The following is a 22,979-nucleotide window of genomic DNA, read 5'->3' on the forward strand; positions in this document are numbered from 1 at the left end:
GTACCAGTTCATACATTCAATAAAAGGGGAAAGAATTGACAAGCCTTTTTAACAATATAGTTCTCATAACTTTACAAATACAGACAAAAAAAACATTTCATTTCAAAGACATTTGGAAAACAGTTAAAATAAATGCAGTCAGCCTAAAACCTGTTTTGGAAAGGAAATCCTTTCTCTTTGTCCAAAGACTCAAAGCTGTCCTCTTCCCCCTCTTTCCCCACTGAGCCCCGTTTGTCTGTCTCTCATAGCAGATGAATAAGAGATTAAATCAGAGTATGCTCCAATTAGCTGTCCAGATACTCTGATAGATCATAAGGAGAAAAGGTCACATAAGACTTGTGCAGCAGTAACATGACAAGACGTCAGCTGGCTTATATAAAATCCATGAGCCATTTTTCATATCATTGCAAAAGGGCATGAGGCCACTCCTTGTTGTACGAGCACTGTTCAATACAGACCAATGTGAGAACCAGAACCAAGTGAAATCGAACAGAATTAGAACCAAGCTGGTGTTACCATGCAGAATGACAGAAAGCTGAGCTCAGACACAACCTGGTAAGATAGAGATATCAGTTGAAGTAGTTGAGTAATAGTCTGCTCACCTTTGCAGTGAACCCAGACTTCTGGCATCACTGATAAAACTCAATGACTGCTGGTTAACAAGAAAAAAAGCTACTTAGCCAGTATGTTGCTTTTGAAAAGCATAGATGATTTTTTTCCCTCACCTATTCACAAAACCTTCATGACAAAGGTTATTGGTTATTGAAGGAGCTGTGTTAAGTTCAGACACAGGGAAGTTCACTTTTTCAATATATATGTATCACTGGGCTATTTTTATATTGTCAAATCAACCTTGCTTAGGTAAACTCCACTCAGAATCCTCACCATGTTGTCACATACACAATCCATCAAAAATATACCATATCTCCGGTGGGACCTCCAGGCCTTAGAAGCACATTTCTATAGCAAAACTACAGGGTTCCCAGCAGACTCAGTCACATTACACTTTGCCTGGCTTGCCATCTAGGGAATGGACTTTTCACCTACAGACCGCAGTTCACTCATTTCTCAGTTCATTCACAGTAGCACAAAGTACCGTCTTATTCTGCTTAAAAAGGCATTCACCATATTCAGTGAAAGTTTTCCTCTCTAGTATCTAAAAGGAGGCCTAATGTATAACAACTATTTCTGTGAGAAGTGGTAAGAAAATATATTCTGGCATCACAACTTTTTATAACAATATGCATGACAGTTACAAAGAGCATAGGAAATATTAAGGATTTGGCACAAATTCAGAAGGTGTGAGAGAAGTATTTTCTCTGTGATGGGTCCTCTGATGAGGATGAGGGGTGGGAGGGGGATTTAGACAAGGTTAGCCTTCAGCCTCGCTTGACAGAGCACCGTGAGGTCCAGGGGAGCACTGCTGGGGGGTGAGATGCTGTGTGCTGGGGGGGGTCCTCTGTGGGGGACGAGGGCTGGGAGAGGGTATTTAGAGGAGTTTGGGCTTCAGCTTAGCTCAGCTTGAGAGATCACTGTGAGGCCCAGCGGAGCATTGCTGGGGGGGCTGACATGCCTGTGTGCTGGGGGGGTGGGGGTGGGAGTTGGGCTGTATAAATTGTTCTCGTCCTGCCCTGCCCCGCTCCACCCTGCCCCACCCAGCTCTACCTGCTGTCCCCATGGTCCTCTTCCACCCAGGCCACGATCTTACCCTCCCAGCCGGGCACCAGCGCCTCATCGTGGAACACCTGTAGGACCGCACGGCAACAAAGGGTCAAAGCACTCAGGAGCTCATGGTACACATCTGTCCCAATTTCAGCTCAGGTAAGAAGATCCGTCACATGAAAAAAAATCTCTAGACACAATTTGAAGTTTGTGTTGTTTCTAAGGACAACATTTAAAATGTAATATGGATAAAATTATCCACCATGGTGCCACCACAGTGTATTCAAGTGTGTTTTTCAATTCTTGATTTTGTTTGTCATTGTATTGTAAAATGGGTTGTTTTCCTTTGATTAGCTGAGGCAGTGTTCTATAGTGACTGCAAATCCGATACGGTAGCTGTTAATCAAACAGTCTGTAAACTGCATCATTCTGTGCACACAAGCTGTTACCTAGAAATAATATTACAAACCAAATGATATTGTGTCATTAATTCATTGTTTCTATATGTTGTAAGCATTATATAAAAGCAGCACTCAAAGCTGTACTGTATTGTATGTACAGTCACGGCTGTAGGGGGTTGCCAGCACGAAGCAAAACAGTACTCCTGTAATCGTGACTATTTACGATGCAGCACAGTCTCTCATGCAATACTTCTTAATTATGTACATAGCCTATTCCATTGCCTGCAAAACAACATAATAACAAGTGACAAAAACACTGCCACCTCTATCCTTGCTAACAGCAAGAAGAGCCAGTAAACCTCTCTCACTTTTTCATGATTCCTTTAACCATCTGATCTTGTGTTCTATTACGGCAGGTTTTTAAGCACTCCGAATGGTGCAATTAGCAGAACGTGAAAACAAAGCACCATAAGCATACAAGTGAACATGACAGCAGTGTCCAAGGACATCTCCATGGCAACCCCGTCGCTGTGCGGGAGGGGCTTTGTGATCAGAGACGGTGCACACACACACCCACCTCCTCCTTCACCGTGCCAAACTCGGGGTCCAAGGCTTTGAAATGGTACCTGAAGGAGCCCTCTCTGTCCACCGCCACTTTGAAGTCTCTGAGTGTCACTTCATCCAGCCTGCCAACAGGACACAGTCACTTACACACACACACACACACACACACACACCCAGCATGCCTGCCAACAGGACACAAGCAGTTACACACACGCGCACACACACACACACACACACACACACACCCAGCATGCCTGCCAACAGGCACACAGTACACATGCACACACACACACACACACACACACACATACCCATGCCTGCCAACAGGACACAGCAGTTACCACACCACACACACTACCCACTGCCAACAGACAAGCATACACACACACACACACACACACACCCAGCCTGCCAAAGGGACACAGTCAGTTATACACACACACACACACACACACTCAGTATGCCTGCCAACAGGACACAAGCAGTTACACACACACACACACACACACACACCCAGCCTGCCAACAGGACACAGTCAGTTACACACACACACACACGCACACACTCATACCCAGCCTGCCAAAAGGACACAGTCAGTTACACACACACACCCAGCCTACCAAAAGGACACAGTCAGGTACACACACACACACACACACACATACACACATCCAGCCTACCAAAAGGACACAATCAGTTATACACACACACACACACCCAGGCTGCCAACAGGACACAGTCAGTTACACACACACACACACACACACACAGCCTGCCAACAGACACAGTCAGTTACACACACACATACAGCCTGTCAACAAGACACAGTGAGTTACACACACACCTTATACACGCACATTGTACACATAAACGCACAAGTATACGTACACCCACACACAATCTCACAGTGAGTGGTAGGTAGCTGACCTTTTGGGGATATTAATAAGGAATGGTGTGAGTGAGCGGTCAGTGAAGTAGAGCACTTTGGTGGAGTCAGCAGGGTCCAGCACAGGACTACTGAGGGAGTTCACTGCTTCTGTGAGATTAACAGAGCAAACTGCTAGCAGGGCAATTTCACATTCTGACATCATTTATAAAACAAGAACTTTAAATATTGTGGCTCCTCAATTTCTCCAGTGAATATTTTCCGGATGCACAATTTTATTGAAAGAAATTCTTACTTAATTTTGAAATTAAAAAATAAAAGGGGTAAGCCCCATACATGTATTATAGTACCATGCTTATGATTTGAATATTTCAACTTTAAACACATGAGGTAGGTAGGAGGAACAGAAGGGTAGAGGGGAACAAGAAGGAGAAGGACCAGGAAGGTAAGGGAATGGGAAAGAGAGGGACCAGGAAGGCAGGAGGAACAGGAAAGAGAAGGACCAGGAAGGCAGGGGGAACAGGAAGGAGAAGGACCAAGAAGGCAGGGGGAACAGGAAGGAGAAGGACCAGGAAGGCAGGGGGAACAGGAAAGAGAAGGACTAGGAAGGCAGGGGAACAGGAAGGAGAAGGACCAGGAAGGCAGGGGGAACAGGAAAGAGCAGAAAACGGAATGGACTGCAGTGAAGGAGGCCTCACTACAACTGAGCGGCCAGGAGTCACGATTGCAGTGATTAGCTTTCTGCCCTGGAGACCGGCCTCGCCCCTGCAAGACACAAGCAAGCGTTTAACTGGGCAGCAAGGCCAGCAAGCACACAACTCTGAACACAGATAAGTCCTCACACACAGACTAGTGCATTAAAGAGTCAGTAATTACATGGCACTACAGGGGAACTGGATCATTGTAATTTGGTTCATTGTTTGCAACGTCAACTGATAAACTAGATGAGTATGGGTGTATGTGTATATGTGTATATTGTATATATGTGTGCGTGTGTGTGTGTGTGAAAGAGAGAGAGAGAGAGATGAAGCACCTTCCTTTCTTGTCTGTGGTGTGGGTTTAGGTCGTGGAGCCGGTCCATGAGGTTGGCCACGGCCTGCTCCAGGGTGTCGATGGTGTGGTGCTGGGGGTCATGACCACTGAAACTGTTCCTCAAACTCCGAAGGGCATCCCGTATGAGCGGCAGCTCTTCTGTCTGTGCGCGCACACACACACGTACGCACACGTACACGTACACACACAAGTGTCGGCGCTACATAATCTATACATCCATTCTGTAACACTGATTCAATGGCAATGTGGTAAAGCGTAAGAGCAGTGGACTCACCACCCCTGATGGGGACGCTGGTGATGGGGCCCTTCCCACTGTGTATGGGTAGCCATTATTCTGAGACTCAGAGAGCTGGATGAAAGCACACAGCAGTGGGATTAATATGACTGTAATCTGTCCTTCTCTGGATTGGCTGGATTGCACTGGAAGCAAAATGTTAACTTTATGGTGCTTTATATAGAATTTAGGTCACAGTCAATTTTTGTTGACTTTGGTTAATTGGTGAAACAAATTGAATTTTTCTGGTGTAGGAAAGTATAATATTCAATAGGTACTCACAAAGTTCACAAACACTGTTTATAGAATCATTCTTTCATTTCTCCAATTCCTTTGTATTATACCGTATTTTCAAAAGATGTGCATGTTCTTATTATGAGCTTAGTAGTATTTTTTTATTACTATTGTTTTCACATATTTAGGTGGTTGTATCAGAGTGTATGTATGTATGCATACCTTTTGACTGTTATTCTCAAACTCTGTACACAAAACCTCATCCAGTTTTGCTTGTTGCTGCTGGAGCAGTCTGTCCTTCTGTCCAATTTCCTTCTATACAAACAAATAGCACAATTATATCAAAATGGGTTTAGCTGAAATGTGGGTGTAATATTCACTTGCTTTGTAAATTGCTGAAAAATGTGAAAATTTTGTAAAAATTTGCATTGCTGTTAAATTAAAATGGCTGAAAACTAGGTGTGTAAAGGCAATTATCCGATCAATATCATTATGAATCAAAGCAAAATATGTATTTAAATGTCCATAATCTTACGGCAGTTTGCTTTGTAGCAACACTATCATTATCACTGTTTACGCTTCCTACTCAACCTCGCAATGACTCACACTAGTGCCATTTTTCCTGTTAAATGTGAAGTTTTTACACTCTTAACTTCATTTTTTTTCATATGTGCACATTGTAACCAAATTGTGTTAGCTAGATCATGTTTATTGATAGTTTCTTCCCATATTGGATGATTTTGGATCATATCATACCAAACTTTGTGATATTGCCAAATATTGCACCTTTGTCTCATGAATCAAAATTGAATCATATCATGGTGAAGCCTGAGGTTTACACCCCTAGTGAAAACAGACAGTGTTATAGGGTCTGTAGGTTTTATAGGGTCTGTGTTTTACTCACTTTATATTCACTCAGCATGCTGCTCATCTCTTCCACTTTCCTCTGCAACTCCTCCTGAGAATGTACACGTTGTTTACACACTCCTAACACACTGTTTACACACTCCCCACACAATGTTCGCACACTCCCCACACACTATTTACTCACTCCTAACACACTGTTTACACATGGTCTATAGTTTTACTGCGTTCAGTACATACCCAGTTGGTGCTGTGATTAGATGTTGGTATTTATATTTGTGTGTGTTTGTGTGTTTGTGCTATCATTGGTGCATGAGTGTGTGTGCGTGTGTGTTTGTGTGTGTGTGTGCATGCTTATGTTTATGTGTGCGTGTGTGTTTGTGTGTGTGTGCGCATGCTTATGTTTATGTGTGCGTGTGTGTTTGTGTGTGTGTGTGCATGCTTATGTTTATGTGTGCGTGTGTGTTTGTGTGTGTGTGCGCATGCTAATGTTTATGTGTGCGTGTGTGTTTGCGTGTGTGTGTGCATGCTTATGTTTATGTGAGTGCCTGAGTATCTCATTCAAACTCACGCTCTGTGCTGTTAGCGTGTCTCTGGCCATGTTGGACCTCAGCAGCTCCTGCTTCAGCTGCAGCGCAGACGCTTCCTGCGCAGACAGGCGCAGCTGCAGAGCATCCTGGCACAGAGATGCGGATCAGTGGTGTTTCCCAGGTGACCTAGGCCACAGCTGCACTGCAGTCCTAACCCGCTTTCCCGCATTACAGGAGGAGGAGCTCCTGCTGAAAAACTCGAGCACAGTCTCAGAGCCCTGCCCTGAATCGCTATAACTTCACTGCCTTTACTCTATCCTCTGCTTATATGAATGAAGAGGACAGGTCAGTTCTCTGTCAGTGAGAATGTGACGTAGTCACCACAGAGCATGCTTAACGAGCATAACTTCCTGTAATTCTGTAGCGGTTGTTCCTGTTTACTATGATTAAGAAGTTTGGGTTTAAGCATTTCCCTAAATTGAGAATTATATGATAGTGCTAATAGTCAATCAATTGATTAATCGGTTGGTGCGTTACATAGCCCCCTTTACTCTGTGAAGGGGGCTACTCTAAGATTCACCTTCATTCCCTGCAGGCTGAACATCTCCTGCTTGGACCTCATCAGCTCTTTCTGAGAAAAATAAAGAGAAAGAAAGAAAGAAAGTCGCGTGAACTGAAGTGAAAATATGCACCGCATCTGCTCAGCTTGAAACTATAGGCATTGTATTATAACTCTTGTTGATTGTGGAGTGAGGTTGAATTAACTGTTAATAGGGTTATGAGTGATTCACAGCTGTTTTAATTGGTTCACATGGGTGACTTTATTTGTTGAAGCCCAGTCCCCAATTAACCCTGTTTACCTTCAGGTCCTGGGACTCCTCCGTGCTCTGGTCCATATGACTACGGAGTATGACCTGAAGACAGGGTGAGTTTGATTTATATGCTTGAATCACATCCCTCACATGACGCCAGTTTACTTTAATTGACCTGATTCGTGGCCTGAATTCAGATGGTTCATAGCCCGTAATTGATTCACAAAGCATAAAAAAATGAAACGTATCCAGCAGTAACACCAAGTTGCAGTACATTTAAATCAAAGCAAATGGTTGTCTGTGACAGAGAGAGAGATGGTCATACCAGCTGCTGCTCAGTGTTCTCCACCCCCTCCCCCACACTCCCCTGTTCATCTTCAGGAAGAGAGCCATGGAGGAGCAAAGCCTGAGACACACACGCACACACGCACACACACACACAGTCATATGATTGTCAGAAAGGGTAGATTAATCACATTCATTCTTGAAGCAGTGTTTCTAAGAAACACTGAACAGTGTTACTTCAGTTAAACCTCCTATCTCTCCCCCAAGATAAGACGATAAATCATTTTAACGGGCACATGTTTGTGTGTGTGCGTGCGTGCGTGACAGCGTGTGTGAGTGAGTGAATGAGTGTGTGTTTGTGTATTTCACCTGTAGGCTGGACACCAGCTTTCTGGCCTCGTGCATCTCATTCTGTAGCTGCTCCTGTTGCTCACATAGCTGCTCCTCCCACGTAGCACGCCCCACTGACCAGGCATGCACTGGGGCCGCCCCCTGCCCACGGGGGGAGGGCTCTTCCTCATCACCTGCAGACGGAGCAGAGACAGAACATGCACTGGCTATTCAGTATTGCACATTTTAGCCGAGGAGGGGGTGACATCATTGGTCATCAACTGATGATGGATGACAAACCTGAGCATGGTGTACTCAGTCTCTCCTTTGGTTGGCCAGCCACACACTCCTTTTTGTCTTCTGATTGGCCGGTGATGGGCTCCGCTCTGTTTGAGTGTGTTGGACTGTTCGCGCTGAGGCTGGGGCAGCGGCCAAAAAGGAAAAAAAGAGCAACTTCTTTTAATTATTGCTATGGTGCACAGATTTGGACAACTACGTTTTCTATGCTTTGAAAATTTAATATTATTTATATTAGTGCTGTGTTGTCAAGCACTAAAGGTTATTATTATTATTATTATTATTATTATCATTATTATTATTATTATGTCAGTGAATCCAATAGCCTTATTCTTTAGAGCGCTAAGTAAAAATGAATTACAGATGACTTAGTCCAAGTGTAGTCCTGCAAGTACACCAGTAATAATTACAATCAAAACCTGTAGTGAAGAAATGTCCCAAGTAGTTACCATGCATTTGCAACCTCACGCTTTATATGGCTTGCAATACGGTACATTAGCCTCTGGCCAGCACTCAACACGGAGTTACACTGGCCGAGCTTAGTGGTACAGTCAAATGCAGTCTATTAATAATGCACACCAGAACCTCTTCAAAAGACATTAGCTTTATTAAATAGCATCTGTTCCAATTAAATACAATTTTATTGCCCCTTCTTAAAATGCAAGTCATGCATGCCTCCTCACAATTTAATCCTGTGGGGGCTTGTAGGGCAGTGAGCATGCGGTGAATGGTTGTGGTTGTGGTGTTCAGGCAAACCACTATTACACTATGGTGTTTTTAACACTGTTCTGTTTTACTGCATCCATAATTTGTGCTGTGATAGTACACCCTTTGTAGATACTTGGATATTTAAAAACATATCTAAATGCATTTCTTAAAATGATGGACCAGGCCTTTTAACAGTTAGACTGAATGCAACTTTGGGCAGTACCAGTTTGGACAGTGCATTCCCTAGTACCATAAACTGACCACATTACAACCGTGAAAGGACTGTTTGTTTCTGAGGCTCATAATGTAAAATTTACAGCTGGATAGATAAGGGAATGAATGCACATGGCTGAGCAGGGCATTTGGGTAATCCAGGTGGTTAATGAGCAGGGTATTTGGGTAATCCAGCTGGTTAATGAGCAGGGCATTTGGGTAATCCAGCTGGTTAACGAACTGGGTATTTGGGTAATCCAGGTGGTTAATGAGCAGGGTATTTGGGTAATCCAGGTGGTTAATGAGCAGGGTATTTGGGTAATCCAGGTGGTTAATGAGCAGGGCATTTGGGTAATCCAGGTGGTTAATGAGCAGGGTATTTGGGTAATCCAGATAGTTAGTGAGTGGCCTTTTTTTGAGAAGCACCTCTGAGCATGTTGTAGAATTATGAAACACTCCCTCTCACTCTCGCCCCCTCTCACACAACACAGGACACAGGACAGCGACACATGGGACAGGCCATGATAACCTGAGGTGACAGGCCATGAAGAGAACATCTGTCAGGGGAAAAATCGACTTTCACCTGCCCAGGCTACTCCGGTAAGGGGGTAGGGGGTCTCACACAACTGCTCCCAAGATGGAACTGGTGACTAAGACTGTGAACCTGCAACTTTCAAAGCCTTCTCTATGATAGTAGTCATAGAGAGCGGTCATGTTTTCTCTCTGTGGGAGTGACATTTTCCCCCTATGCTGAGTTCCCAGTTAGGGAAATATGATCGTTTAGTCAGTGGTGGGGTTTGAGTGTGTCTGATTTCACAAGACCACCCGCTGTCATGACTCTGCTTCTGCTTTCTGGCCTCAGGGAGAGGGTGCGTCTGACTTAGGTGTTCAGACACAGGCACAGGCTGATCAGACACAGACAAAGAGGCAGCATGAGATAGAAGGTATGCAACGAAGAACAGGAAAGGCTGGGGGAGAGAGGGACTAAGGCTTATACATGGGCTTAAATTTCTTGTTAGAAAATTCTTTGGCATGCCAATAAAGCTGGTCTGAATCCATGAGAGAGAAAGAGAGAGGGAGAGAAAGAGTGAGTGAGAGGGAATGTGAGTGAGAGAGAATGAGAGAGTGTGCGTGTGCCTGAGAGAGAGGGAGAGAGAGTATGTGTGTGTGAGAGAGAGAGAGTGTGTGTGCCTGAGAGAGAGGGAGAGAGATTATGTGTGTGAGAGAGAGAGAGTGTGTGTGTGCCTGAGAGAGAGGGAGAGAGAGTATGTGTGTGTGAGAGAGAGAGAGAGTGTGTGCCTGAGAGAGAGGGAGAGAGAGTATGTGTGTGTGTGAGAGAGAGAGAGTGTGTGTATGTGTTTGCGAGAGTGTGTGTGTGTGTGTGTGTGAGAGAGAGAGAGAGAGAGAGAGAGAGAGAGAGAGAGAGAGAGAGCATTTGTATTGACACTGCTACTGGTAAGCCATGCAGAACCATGACCAACATGTGTTTTCCACATGTGAATCCCCCCCCCCCCCCCACACACACACACACACTGTGTAACAGCATGCATACAGAGGCCATACAGTAATACCCCTCTGTTCCACAGGAGTCACATTTAAATCTGCCATCTCTCAGTGTGGGGATGTAAATGTTTTTCCTGAAATGTCTGGTTGAAGAGCTCTAAGGGGAAAAACTTAAGGACCCAATGTAACTGCTGCCCGCAGACCCACAGAGGGAGATTCAGTAAAAAAAATAAATAAATAAATAGCGGTAGGCTGAAAAAGCATTTTCCACAAGGGCAACCATAAAGTCAGTATGTCTTTAATCCTGAGAAATAATAGGCGTTTTTTCCATTCTAGATGGTACTAGGAGTCAGAACTTTCTGTGCTGTAAAGCAGAGAGCAGAGTACAGCCTCTTGGGTGTATTCATCATGTGACCTATTGTTCAATCCTTTACACTAGCAAGTGCTAACCGCAGGGAGGCAAGGACCTCAGACCAAATTAAACTCACTCTAATATATCAACATGAACACAGACCTAAATGCTTCCCTGTGGTTACTGCACTGCCTGTGTTGGCTGTTTAGTCTGACCTTAGCATTACTTCAACATACAAGTGACGTTCACATTCAAAGTGTGAGGGCTATTATAGACTGAAATTCCGCCCCCATCCTAAATCTACTTGACATTTTTTTAAATGATTTGAAGTTTTTTCTCTTTCTTCTACTCTCTCAGTGGGCTTTCACTTTCTGAAAAATAAGCGCGTCATCTTAGTTATAAGTATATCACACTTCGTTATGTTAATTTATTTCATTTTCTTTATGTTTTTTTCTGTATGCTTTGTTTTTTAATTCAACCAGGATAAAATTCTAGATTTTCTTATTCTCCTTTCCCTAGCTTTTATCAGACAACGCTTTCTCAGTGATTGCAATAATGAGAAAATGATCATAATGATCAAATAGCCGCTAAATATTCATAATACTGCGGTATGTACGTTATACACTATAATCTGTAAGCCCTCCACAGTTGCTAGGAGACAGGAAGCATCTTTGTCTCTCCTGCACTGTGGCTCAATCTAACATGGCCGCTTCAGCCCTAAACCTGTCATCCTTACCCCATATTTACTGTCGAATTCTATTTATACAGTCACACGACATTGTGGTGTACATTATGGTTTTTAACATGGTTTTGGGTCGGTTAGCGACAGACTATTGCCTGTGCTTTGTAGCTAGAAACAGCAGTGAAAATTACAGTTGCTGGTTGTGAAAGAAATACGTCAGAAAGTGTGTTCCATGAAGAAGATCACCGTACATAACAAACCACTGTAACCTTTTAACTTTTTTGTATTGTATTTACTTACTGTTTGTCGTGAAAGACAGCAGTTACCATTAGACTCCAGAGCAAATTACAAAAGCTGGAAACATGGTTCACAGTTTATATAGAGGAGGAAAACTTGTCCTTTGGGACAGTCCAGCAATGAGAGGAGAGAGATAGGGAGAGAGAGAAAGAGAGAGGCGCAAGAGAGAAATGTCAGCAAGAAGGACGAGCAGGCACTATGCTGTAGGCAGAACTCTGTTCCCCATGGTTACTTCTCTGAACGATCAACTGGACACAGCTAAAGCTGTTATTCTGAAGCGGATGGTCGGCCTGACATCCTCCATCGAGCAGATAGAGACAGGTAGAATGAAGGTGATGGCTATCTGTACTACTGAATGCTGCAATCATTTGACTTTCAGAACACTAAATAGAGAAGAAAACAGCTGATCTTCATTATAGTTTCTAATATTAGATATGAAAATCAGACCTCTAGATTGGACCTAGTCATGATTTATAAAAGAATTTTTGTAGCATAATAAACATCTGAAACGTTATTTATTTTAATAAAAACTGAAACAAGCATGGCCGATGGTCAAATGAAGTTGTTTTTAACTTACAAACTCCCTATTCAGCACTAACTTACTTTAGCACATAGACAGAACCATCCTAAGAGGAACATGTTGCGCTGTCTTATACTGGCATGCGGACAGTGCAATTTTACACTGTAACACACATAACAGCAAGTGTGGTTTAGCACAGAGCAATGCACTGATCTGCATGATGACAGCATCTGATGTAATCCACAATCATCTCTATGACCACAGTACATGAGGACAGGACATCATCAACGGTCATCGAATCAATGCCAGGAAATGCCACGTACCCCTTAAGACACACTGTCACACACACACACACACACACACACACGTTCTAGCCAAACTTCGAGCGACCAGCAACGCCAGCAACACAGTTTGGTGGTGGAAAGCGTGCTCAGCGTGGGCTGCTGCTGTTAAACCCAGAGCAGATGCAATCGCTGGGATTGGGAGAGACAGACAGAAAGACAGCCAGCTATGACATCATGATTAAAGAACACAAAAGTCTTACCATTTCATCTGCTTGGCTCCCATTCTGCCCGCCCCTATTGCGCTTCAGTGCTCCGGCTGGGCCAGAGTGGTAAGCCTGGGTCCTCGGTCAGTGACATCCCCAAAACACATCAGTGCACGGCGGGAGGGCGGGGCCACTGGATGGAGGATAAGAGAGGAGAGGAGTGTGTGTCCGTCTCCGGCAGGAGTGGGCTGTTTAAAAGCAGCCCCTTCCCTGAGGCGCAATCAAGGACCCATGCCTTCCCTGCTCCTCCTGCTCACCCCCCACCCCCTCCGTGTGCCCTCGCCGCAAATACAGCGCGCTCCTCCAAATCCTCCTCTTCCCTCTCTCCTCCCGTTGTACTCCTTCTGTGTGCTGTTCTCTCCGTCTGTTCCAGCTCTCTCTTCTCTTCCCACTCTGTGTGATTCCCCCACTCACACAGGAGCCACTGGCATCAGGCACCGAAATTCACTCGCTATTTCTGCTCTCTCTCTCTCTCTCTCTCTCTCGCTCGTTTTCTGCACGGCTCTCGTCTGATTTCCCTCCTCTTCTCCTCTTTCTCTACCTCCCTCCCTCCTTCCCTCCTCTCTTGCTCTCTCGCTCACCCGCTCAGTAAGGGCTGTGTGTTCTGTGTGGAGGGCTGTGTGTTCCTGTGATCTAGGGATCTGGAATCTGGTGGTTTGTTTGTGAAGCTCCTGCACAAATTATCCTGTGGATTTTAATGACTTAATCTAAGTAAATCATGACTCGATTTGATTTTGAGTCTCATAAACAATTTTCCACCCGCAAATTTAACACCCACACACACACACACTCACACAGACACACACACACACACAGGACAAGTTGAGACATGCGAGAACAGCAAATGATATACCAGGATTCAGACAATGATCTTTAAAAAAATACTAGCTGGTAAAGAGTGACAGTGGCTCCCACACAAAGACGGCACGTGAACACAGAACAGAAGAGCCCTGCACTGCCGAACAGTTCTGTAAGAAAAAATTATGGAAAAAATTAAAAAACCATTATTTGTAAAACTAAAAAAAAAAAACCTCTTTTTAAAACACATTCTTAGGCTGGCTTTTACTGAATTTGTCAAGTGAATTATCTTGTACTTCTTTGTGCATCGGACATTTTTAATCATTTTCACAATTTTAATTTATTCTTTTTCATATTTGTTATGTGAAGTAAGATTTTGATGAACTCTTAGTTATGTAATTATCTTTAATCATCCTGTTTTCATTCATTTTACTATTATTACTCAATCCTTGTTTCTGTCTTCTTTCCTGTTTCACATTTTTTAGTATAGACATTGCTCTAATCAAGACAGTGTAAACCAGTTGAACTCAAACATTTCTATCTTCACTGCCTGGTCTGGTAACTCCCAGCTACATTCAGGATATCCCTGTGGCTAAGAATGTGAGCAATTATGCTTGTGCAATTATTGGACATGGGAAACATCCAACTTCCTGACTGTTTAGTTGGGGATCTTTATAATAAGGAGAACAATCTTTTGCATGCATCTCTAGATCAAAACTGCAAGTACTTGATGATCTTGATAGGCAGCAGGAGGATGTTGAACAGTAATTTAGTTCCCCTGTAGTCAGTCACGCAGTATAACACTAGCTCTGTACAAAACCCTTCACTGCTAACACACTGATCACTGCTACAATCAGAGCATACACTGACAATCTATGATTTCCCATCACAGTAATGTGAATGTAATCTTCCGAATGATCCAATTAATCTACCGTCAAACTGCCTAAAATAATGTTCCTGGACCCCAAAACAAGCAGTCACAGCCACTATTTTACACAGCCAGTAAATTACAGACCAGCACAGAAAAAGGAACGACTGGTTTTAAGTATTTTTATCATAAGCTGTATAAGAATACCGCAGGGACTGACTAATCTAACCTCAGTAGGAACAGGAGTAGTAGTGTGTGCCTGGCGTTTTGGTTTGTTACCGGGGGACAGAGCCTCCCCTGTGTGGCCCATTGTCTGCCGGGCGCAGCACACTCGGCCTCATTGTCTTCTGCGGCTCTCTGGCGTCCGCCGCACAGTAAACAGCGCGCCTGTTTCCACGGATACCCGCCGCTCCGTGTCCCGCGCTGTGAGTGACCCCCTGAAGAGCGAAATGAGTCATACCCACCTCCCCTCTGATAAAGGCGTGGCATCAGCCTTCACAATAATAATAATGATGATAATAATAATGATGATGATGATCATAATCATAATTATCATCATAATCATTGTAGTCATCGTCATCGTCATCATTTTGAAGGATTGCATTTATGTACAGACTTTATTGACACAAACCCATTTACACTGAAGAATAGGGAAAGCTGACCACAAGTGCCAAAAATGCATAAAAACCAACCTAGATACCTTAGTCATACCAAATACTCCATTGACACTAGCCACCAAATCACTTAAGTACAAACAGGACTGTCACCTAAAATATTTTTACATTAAGGAAGTCAGACAATTCATGCAATTTAGTAGTGAGGACAGACCTCCTGAACAGTTCTGTGTTGCACCTTAGTTATGTAAGACAAGCACTCTGTAGACCCTGGCACTGAAGTATTGTATGTAGTTTTTCATTGAAGACTACCGTATGATAACCTCCATAAGTTTACATCTGGGTGATGCACAGCTGCCATTTTCCCTCAGAACACCGTCGACATGCCAGCTGGAGCAGAGAGGGAGAGAATTATGAAGCCAAATAAGCCAGGAATGAAAAGGCAGCCAGGTTGAGAGAGCCAAGTCGGGAATTTGGCCAGGACTTGGGGTCACCCTTTCTTCTTAGTTTAAGTGCAATGGGTTCTTTCATGACCACCTTGACTAGGATCTCAGTTTAATGTCTCCTCTGAAAATCTGCAGTGTCCTCCTGCACAGTGTCCCAGTCCTGTCCTGTGCCATTATGTCCAGGCTGAAGACTACCCCCCTTCTGGTGCACTGACACCACTTTCAGCAGCAATTTAGTCTTCAGTCCCAGTAACAGCCAATCATAGCCTGGTTCAGGTTCAGTCACCAGACAGGGGAAAGTAATGGTGGCATTTTGCGCTGAATCCTCTGAGATCAAGTAACTCAGGCACTGCTGAAAACTGTGTAAGACCTGCACCCAGCTGTAATATTGAGGCCCATTCCTGCACACTGCACAGCTGAAGATCATTAATTCATCATTTTAGCCACAACTCTTTATCCATTGGCGATTAGTAGAGGAGACGTTTCACATTGTGCGGTGAAATGTATTGCTGCCCTGACAGGCTATTCAAATGGCCACTTAAAGCTGCAATTAATTATGCATTTCGGCTCGCAGGAACAGGCATAAGTCTCTTCGCCACTGCAGGGGAAGCCGCAAATAAACAAACACAGCTTGATACAAAGTTAATGACAGATAATTTAATTTGAGGCTAATTTGAAGTCACGGAATTGCCTGGCTTGTGGTGCTGGTGTGGGCACACACTCCATAAAGCAGATAGACTAGAATCATCAGACCCTACAAATGGCTTCTACTGGCAGGGAAAGTCATCTTTTAAATGTATGAAGAGATTATTGATATGACAGAGAAGGTTTATGTTAACATAGAAGGGCTTTAACCAGAGAGAATGTACAGAAACTGCTGGAAGGAAGAAAGCACAAGAGTCCTTGTGTTTCTAAAAACAAACAATGCACGAGTGAGTCTGAACAAGCCGCATAAGACTATCTTTGTTCAACAATCAAGAGTCTTTACTTGAGGCTGAAAGGATCACGCCGAGACCAGTGAATGCAAGCTGATTGGACAAGGAGGGACCGTCCTATCTTAACGTATCACAAGCTGCCCCTAGCATGAGCACACGCAGGCACACACACAGGCATGTGGACGCATGCAGCCCCACAGTGAGGTACAAATAGCCTTTCTGGAACACAGTTTTCTTGGTTTTCAGCTCGGTTTTGCTTCGTTTCAAAATTAGAATGAAGAGAATAAAGTTAATATTAGCCACCAAGCACCCCCCCCCCCCCCCCAATAATGAAACAAAACTAATAACAGAAGGAAGGGTGGTACAGGGAGGTATTTTCAGGTGTGTTGTCTTTAGAAGAAAAAAAAACTCTTCACAGCTCAATGGCATGCTGTGGTTTCAGGTTCTGGTATTCTGTGTGTCTCTTTGATAATGCCACATCTACAATCTCACATTGCATTTTTTTTAAATATGCCCACGGCAACTTTTGCTTAAACATGCCAAAGCACATTTGGCTAAGTTACATTCCAGTCCTTACACATCTGCAAGTACTGTATGCTGTTACACTATCATGAGGCAACACGACCAATTAAATAAATGATTGGCTGGAATTGATTTTGCACCAGTAATCTACCTTAGGGGAGACTATGAGTACCATCTGGGGTAACATGCTGCAGACAGATTGCGAACAAACCCTGAATATAGTCAAGGATTCAGAGGAATCAAGCAGGCTTTATTAGCATGACAGGAGATATTCAGTGTTGCCAAAGCATTGTGTAAAAATGACATTAAGCTTATTTTTAGGCCTCCCCCACCCACTTCAAAATAGAAGTACAGCACCACTAAATGCAACTCACAGCCACTAGAGGGCAGAATAAGATTTTTTGAAGATGGAATGCGAGCAGAGTGCTGATGTTGCCCATGGCACAGAACAGGAAGGAGGAGCTACGGTGTGACAGTGAGAGACAGAACATGCTGAAGCCTCTTACTCAAAACCAGTTCTTCTTTACAGGTCATTATTCTATCTTTATTTTCAACAGAAATGGATGGTCTTAATTTTCGTAGTTTACAGGCACAGACTAGCCCACCTAAGAGCTGTTAGAATAAGCACAGAACACCATGCAAACAAAAGCAGTGACTCTAGCAGTTTGTGTTCTTTTACCCACTCCTACAGTTTCAAGAGTCAAAAATACTACTGGTCTGCTGCTCAAGAGTACTGGACCTCAGAGTTCAAGGTTACTCCAAGATATTGTTACCACATTTATTGCATACTTGGTGTACAGTACACTCTGATGATGAAGACTTAAAAGGGCCTAAGCTGTGTCTCATTTCATATACTCATCTACTACATGCTACATACTGTACTAATCGCACATATGCTATGTTCGCACTGTTAAGTCATTAGTGTTGCTGAATGATTAGGTGGTACATGCTATGTGCCATTTGGCCTTTGTTCTCTGCAGACATGTGCAAACCATGCCAGTGGCCTTACCTTACATTCTTTTTGGCAAACAGCTGTCAAACAGATGTATTGGGATCTATGGCCAACAGTTTGCACACATTCATTTTTTGGCTTTTATTTCTGTTTTTTGCCTTATCACACGGGCATAACAGATACACTCTATGACACTCAGGCGGCATACTATTATGTTTGCCAGTGCTGTAATATGCCAGCACATCTCACCTTTCTAACTGGTGCTGTTTGCCTGGAACCAGATATAGCATTCCACTGTACATATACATTCCTGCCATACTAGAGTCCATCATTTCAGTCCCATGGACAGATAGTATGCCATTTCAGATAGTATATTTTCATGAGAATTAGCCCTGTATGACCCCAGCTCTAGTTTGCTCCAGCGAATGAAAGCCACACCCGCTGCTGCACTCTAGCATGGTCCCTGGGGATGAAGACCAGGTGGGGGAGGGTTGGGTGGGGAAGGGGGGGGGGGGTGATAACAATCCCCTGGCACAGGAGGTGTCTGGAAAACGGGCACATCTGAGGTGCTGGGGTGGCGGCTTGGCACTGACCATTCCCATCCGAAAACACAGACAGTACCAACAAGCAAAAAAATGTTTCGTCTGACCACAGGGGGACCCTCCAAATCCCCCCCCAAAATAATCCTGCGGCCTTTGTTTGAATGGAATCACACCACCAGATTAAATAAACACACAAAGTGTCAGAGAGAAAGAGAGCAATGGAGAGAGGGTGCGAGGGCGAGACAAAACACTTGACATCACTGTTCTAGAAAGTTCAGAGGGAGGGCGTGAGGCTGGCACCGACTGGCAGAGGTGGGTATATATGAGGGAGCAGAGGGAGGAAAGCAGCCCAGCGCTCTCTCTCTCTCTCTGTTTATCGTGTGGTCACTCGCTCGCAACTGGGTAACAGCGTAGCCCCGAAGCCTCGAGCCCCAGTCAGGATGGAAATCCCCATTCAGCACCCCTGGTTCCGCCGCCCGCTCCTCCCCTCCTTCTGCCCCGCCCGCATCTTCAATCAGTACTTCGGGGAGGTGGTGCCGGAAGACGACGTCTCAGACTCTGTCTACTTCCCCCGCATACCCCTGCTCAGCCTGGGAAGCTGGATGGACAGTGGGCTTTCAGAGGTGAGTAGCAGAGGCCTGCGCCACTCTCTCTCTCTCTCTCTCTCTCTACTTCTCTCCATCTCTCTCTCTCTCTCTCTCTCTCTCTCTCCAGGGGCACAAGCACCAATGCATGAACGCACAAACCAAATAAAACAACATCTCATTAAAGCTTTATGTCTTCTGGTCAAGTGCTCACATTATTCTGATTTGGTCTTCTTTAAAAAAAGTAGTGATGCTTTATGAACTTACCGGGCTAAATGAAGGTTCAGTAATAATGTTACTGAATGTAATGTTAATGAATTATATCTGTTTGGAATCCACTTGTCAATCCATTGGGACCATGCTGCACACGCTCCTTTCTTTCTGATATCAAAACTTAAACATCCATCACACCCAGGAGCGGCAGATGTGTGAGGGTAATGATGAGCTGGGTGCCATATATGGTAACAGACTCTAGAGGGCTGCAAAAATTCATTGTCTATGAATACATGCCATTGAGAGTCTTTTGCTTGTGGCTATTTGTGACTGTGAAGCTCCAAAGTGTTCTAGATCTTTCCAAGAGGCAGCTTGTTTCAGCACTTGCCATATGCGCCACCCCTTTGTGCACCATGACACTGTGCTAATGGCATGGTTTAGATATCACTGTTTTTGAATGAAGGCTGACTGACGCAAAGCAAATGTTTCATGCCTTAGCACTATCATGCAATCATTGTTCATTGTTTACAGTTGATGTAGTTCATAATACACCATGTTTTAGAATACCCTCCTGACTATGATGGGTGAAAACAATGAGGTGATATCTCATTTGTATAGAATGATTAGAAGGATTTTATTTTCTCATTCTCATTTTCCTCTCTAGTATGCATTCAGCTCACCAAAAATATGTGCAATATTTATGTATAAACAATGCAGTTTCACATATGCACAAATATGCATGTGCATTAAAAGATACTCAGTTGAATTGAATTTAATATTATTATTTATTTGCTGCATGGAGGTGGGAGTTTGCATTGTTTCCAGACAGCAGTGATGTGCTGAACCACAATCAGCATTCGTTGACCAGGCTATTGTGAGCCGTACAAAGTTATACAAGGCAGACTATATTCTGGAGTGGACAGAACTAGCTGACCAAAATATGTGCCACCCATCCCACCCTCCTCGTGGGATTCTGTCTCAATGTAACCCCAGTCTGGAATCCTGGGCCACATCTCCCACTGCCAGACCCGACCTGGGGAACAACTGGCCTGACAAAGGCGCTTTCAGCATTTCTGCTAGCTCCGTTTGCACTCCTTCAGAGAGTCTAAAGTCATCTCACGTTCTTGTGCGTGTTATTGAAAGGATAAATCAGTAATAGTTATCTGAGAAAGATTACTGAGAAAACGTCAGTAAGTACAAACTGAAAAATTGTGCCAGGTTGCTGAACTCAAGGTCACTTCTGAGCCAGGACAAGGGTCAGAACTACCCAGAAACAATGTGCAGCTGAATCATGTTTCATGGAAGCCTTTGTTGTCATCATTATTTCCAGGAAAGTGAATTCTCAGGCCGTTGCTGGTGTTGTTATCTTGTCAAAAGGTCATTTAAGGGTTCAAAGTGAAGGGTGCTGTTGTATCTGAGCGATGAGAGATAAGAGGAGGAAACTGCTAGACAGTAACTGTGTGTCCTCTGATTGCTATCACGGTGTATCGGAAAAGCCCTGCATATGCTGTTATGACTGAGATTGTGTGTGTCCGTAGATGAAGCTTGACAAGGACCGATTCGTCATCAACCTGGATGTGAAGCACTTTTCCCCGGAGGAGCTGAAAGTCAAGGTCAATGGCGAGTTTATTGAGATTCGCGGCAAACACGAAGACCGGCAGGTAACAAAAAAAACCTTAACCAATAAGGTGTAGATTTTGCTACCCTCTTCCAGCACATCTCTCCTATATCTCCTATATCATACCCTGAGACATAGAATTGACTAAAATAATTAAAAAATATGCATCTTTCTCTCTCTCTCTCCCTCCCTCCCTCCCTCCCTCCCTCCCTCTCTCTCTCCCTCTCTCCCTCTCTCCCTCTCTCACTCTCTCTACAGTATGGTACAGCCTGAAAATGAAGACCTTTTATAGTTTTCATTTTTGGTGGCTTCTCAAACACATGCTTCAAATCTTTAATTTAGCCTCAGGGAAAGTCAGGCTGCTTACGTGCTGTGTGCAAAGCTCTTTTTACACCACCCCCGATGCCCTTGGGGCTCATTGAAGCCCAACCAATGTAGAAGAGCTACACAAGTGGAATCATTATTTGAAATGTGCTATTTTAGAGTGTAGAAAAACTGAGCATTTTATGTCATTGTTGATCACCCCAAACAGGACGAACATGGGTTTATTGCTCGGGAGTTTGTCAGGAAGTACAAGCCGCCCGTAGGGCTGGATCCAGGCTCCATAACTTCCTCTTTGTCCTCAACCGGCGTGTTGACAGTGTCTGCCCCTCGCAAAAAAGTGGAGGTCATGGAACGCTCCATCCCCATCACCCATGAGAGGAAGTAGAACCACCAGCTGTCTGCCCTCCTGCCGTGCCCCTGTCTTTCACTCTGCTGAGCTCCTCCTCATTGAGCATTACAAGCCCCACCCCTGACTCTCCATTGGAGAATGCAAGCCCCACCCCTGACTCTGGGAAATCAAGTGCAATCCTCCAAGCTTCTGCCCTGACTGGTATGGGGTTAAAGCATGAATGACAGAGAAACACACTGGTTTGTTGCAGTTCTATGACTAGCTTCTCCTCAGAGAGCAAAATGCATCACAAATCTGCTGGTGAATTGGAGACGTGCACTGCAACCAAACTATATAGTGAGGTTTTCTTACACAAAGTAAATAAAATATTATTTTGAAGGAGTAATTTATTTCTAAGAAAGATGAGAGAAACAGAAAAATAACACATTGGATGTCATTTTCATTTTCAAAAAGTGTTGAATCAAAAAACTGCAAAATATTATTATTTTATTTTTATTTATCTGACTAGTATTACAGAATGAAATGTATGGGCAAGGGCTTGCGGTAATGACTGAAAAAAGCCACCCTGTTTCAATATTATGCTTTCTGTTATATTTGTTGCTGACAATCCATAGCCTTATACATTGCAATAACATGAGCTGTATAATAACAATGGCAGTAATAAACCTGATGTAACAAACAAATGACCTCAATGTCTCTGTGATTTCTGTTTCAATTGTATATCTCAGTTTTGGTTTTTCTTTTATTGTGGGGGCATTTTGCTTTAGAAGCATCTCTTGCTAATGGACAAAAAAAATTTCAAAAACATACAATCAACATCTAAATATCATGTAAACAAAAAAAATATATAGTTGAATTATGATTAAAATGGCATAATGTATTATTTATATAGCGCAAAATTGTTATATGTCTCATAGATCCATTAAATAAATTTAGGCTCTGATCTAATTTCAGATTTACATTGGTTTTCTTAAACCGCCACATTTCATCGTGTTTTGACAAAGACGTAACGTTATTCCAGTTTCTTAGATTCTGCTCTGATTTAATTTACAGTCTGACATTGCGTTACGATATTATTGACACAAATGTGTCCAATAAGAATATACCAAGTTAGCCTATCATTCTGCTCAGATTTGATTTACAGTTTGACATTGCGTTACGATATTATTGACACAAATGTGTCCAATAAGAATATACCAA

At 43.6% G+C, this 22,979-nt stretch overlaps 2 protein-coding genes across 4 annotated transcripts; one reads left to right on the plus strand and one right to left on the minus strand.

Moving 5' to 3' along the window:
- Positions 1-30: 30 nt before the first annotated feature.
- Positions 31-13,567, minus strand: dixdc1a (DIX domain containing 1a). Of its 3 annotated transcripts, XM_064301620.1 has the most exons (15): positions 13,012-13,549; positions 8,196-8,314; positions 7,935-8,089; positions 7,606-7,686; positions 7,329-7,382; positions 7,049-7,099; positions 6,510-6,614; positions 5,979-6,032; positions 5,297-5,389; positions 4,841-4,915; positions 4,547-4,708; positions 4,212-4,278; positions 3,555-3,663; positions 2,641-2,749; positions 31-1,745 (listed from the first exon to the last, which is right to left on the minus strand). In XM_064301620.1, exons 1-15 carry the CDS (start codon positions 13,032-13,034, stop codon positions 1,662-1,664), a joined length of 1,341 nt encoding a protein of 446 aa, XP_064157690.1. In that variant the 5' UTR covers positions 13,035-13,549; the 3' UTR covers positions 31-1,661. The 3 variants fall into 3 exon arrangements, 1 of the variants encoding a protein (XP_064157690.1); XR_010324434.1 differs by lacking the exon at positions 31-1,745 and having other exon boundaries at positions 2,724-2,749; positions 3,555-4,278; positions 13,012-13,562; XR_010324435.1 differs by lacking the exons at positions 31-1,745; positions 7,329-7,382 and having other exon boundaries at positions 2,722-2,749; positions 3,555-4,278; positions 13,012-13,567.
- Positions 13,568-19,030: 5,463 nt separating this feature from the next.
- cryaba (crystallin, alpha B, a) lies at positions 19,031-22,465 on the plus strand. The gene is made up of 3 exons (XM_064303019.1): positions 19,031-19,314; positions 21,027-21,149; positions 21,639-22,465. Exons 1-3 carry the CDS (start codon positions 19,132-19,134, stop codon positions 21,813-21,815), a joined length of 483 nt encoding a protein of 160 aa, XP_064159089.1. The 5' UTR covers positions 19,031-19,131; the 3' UTR covers positions 21,816-22,465.
- The last annotated feature ends 514 nt before the right edge of the window (positions 22,466-22,979 follow it).

Source organism: Anguilla rostrata, chromosome 12 (assembly GCF_018555375.3).
Source record: "Anguilla rostrata isolate EN2019 chromosome 12, ASM1855537v3, whole genome shotgun sequence".
NCBI lineage: Eukaryota > Metazoa > Chordata > Actinopteri > Anguilliformes > Anguillidae > Anguilla > Anguilla rostrata.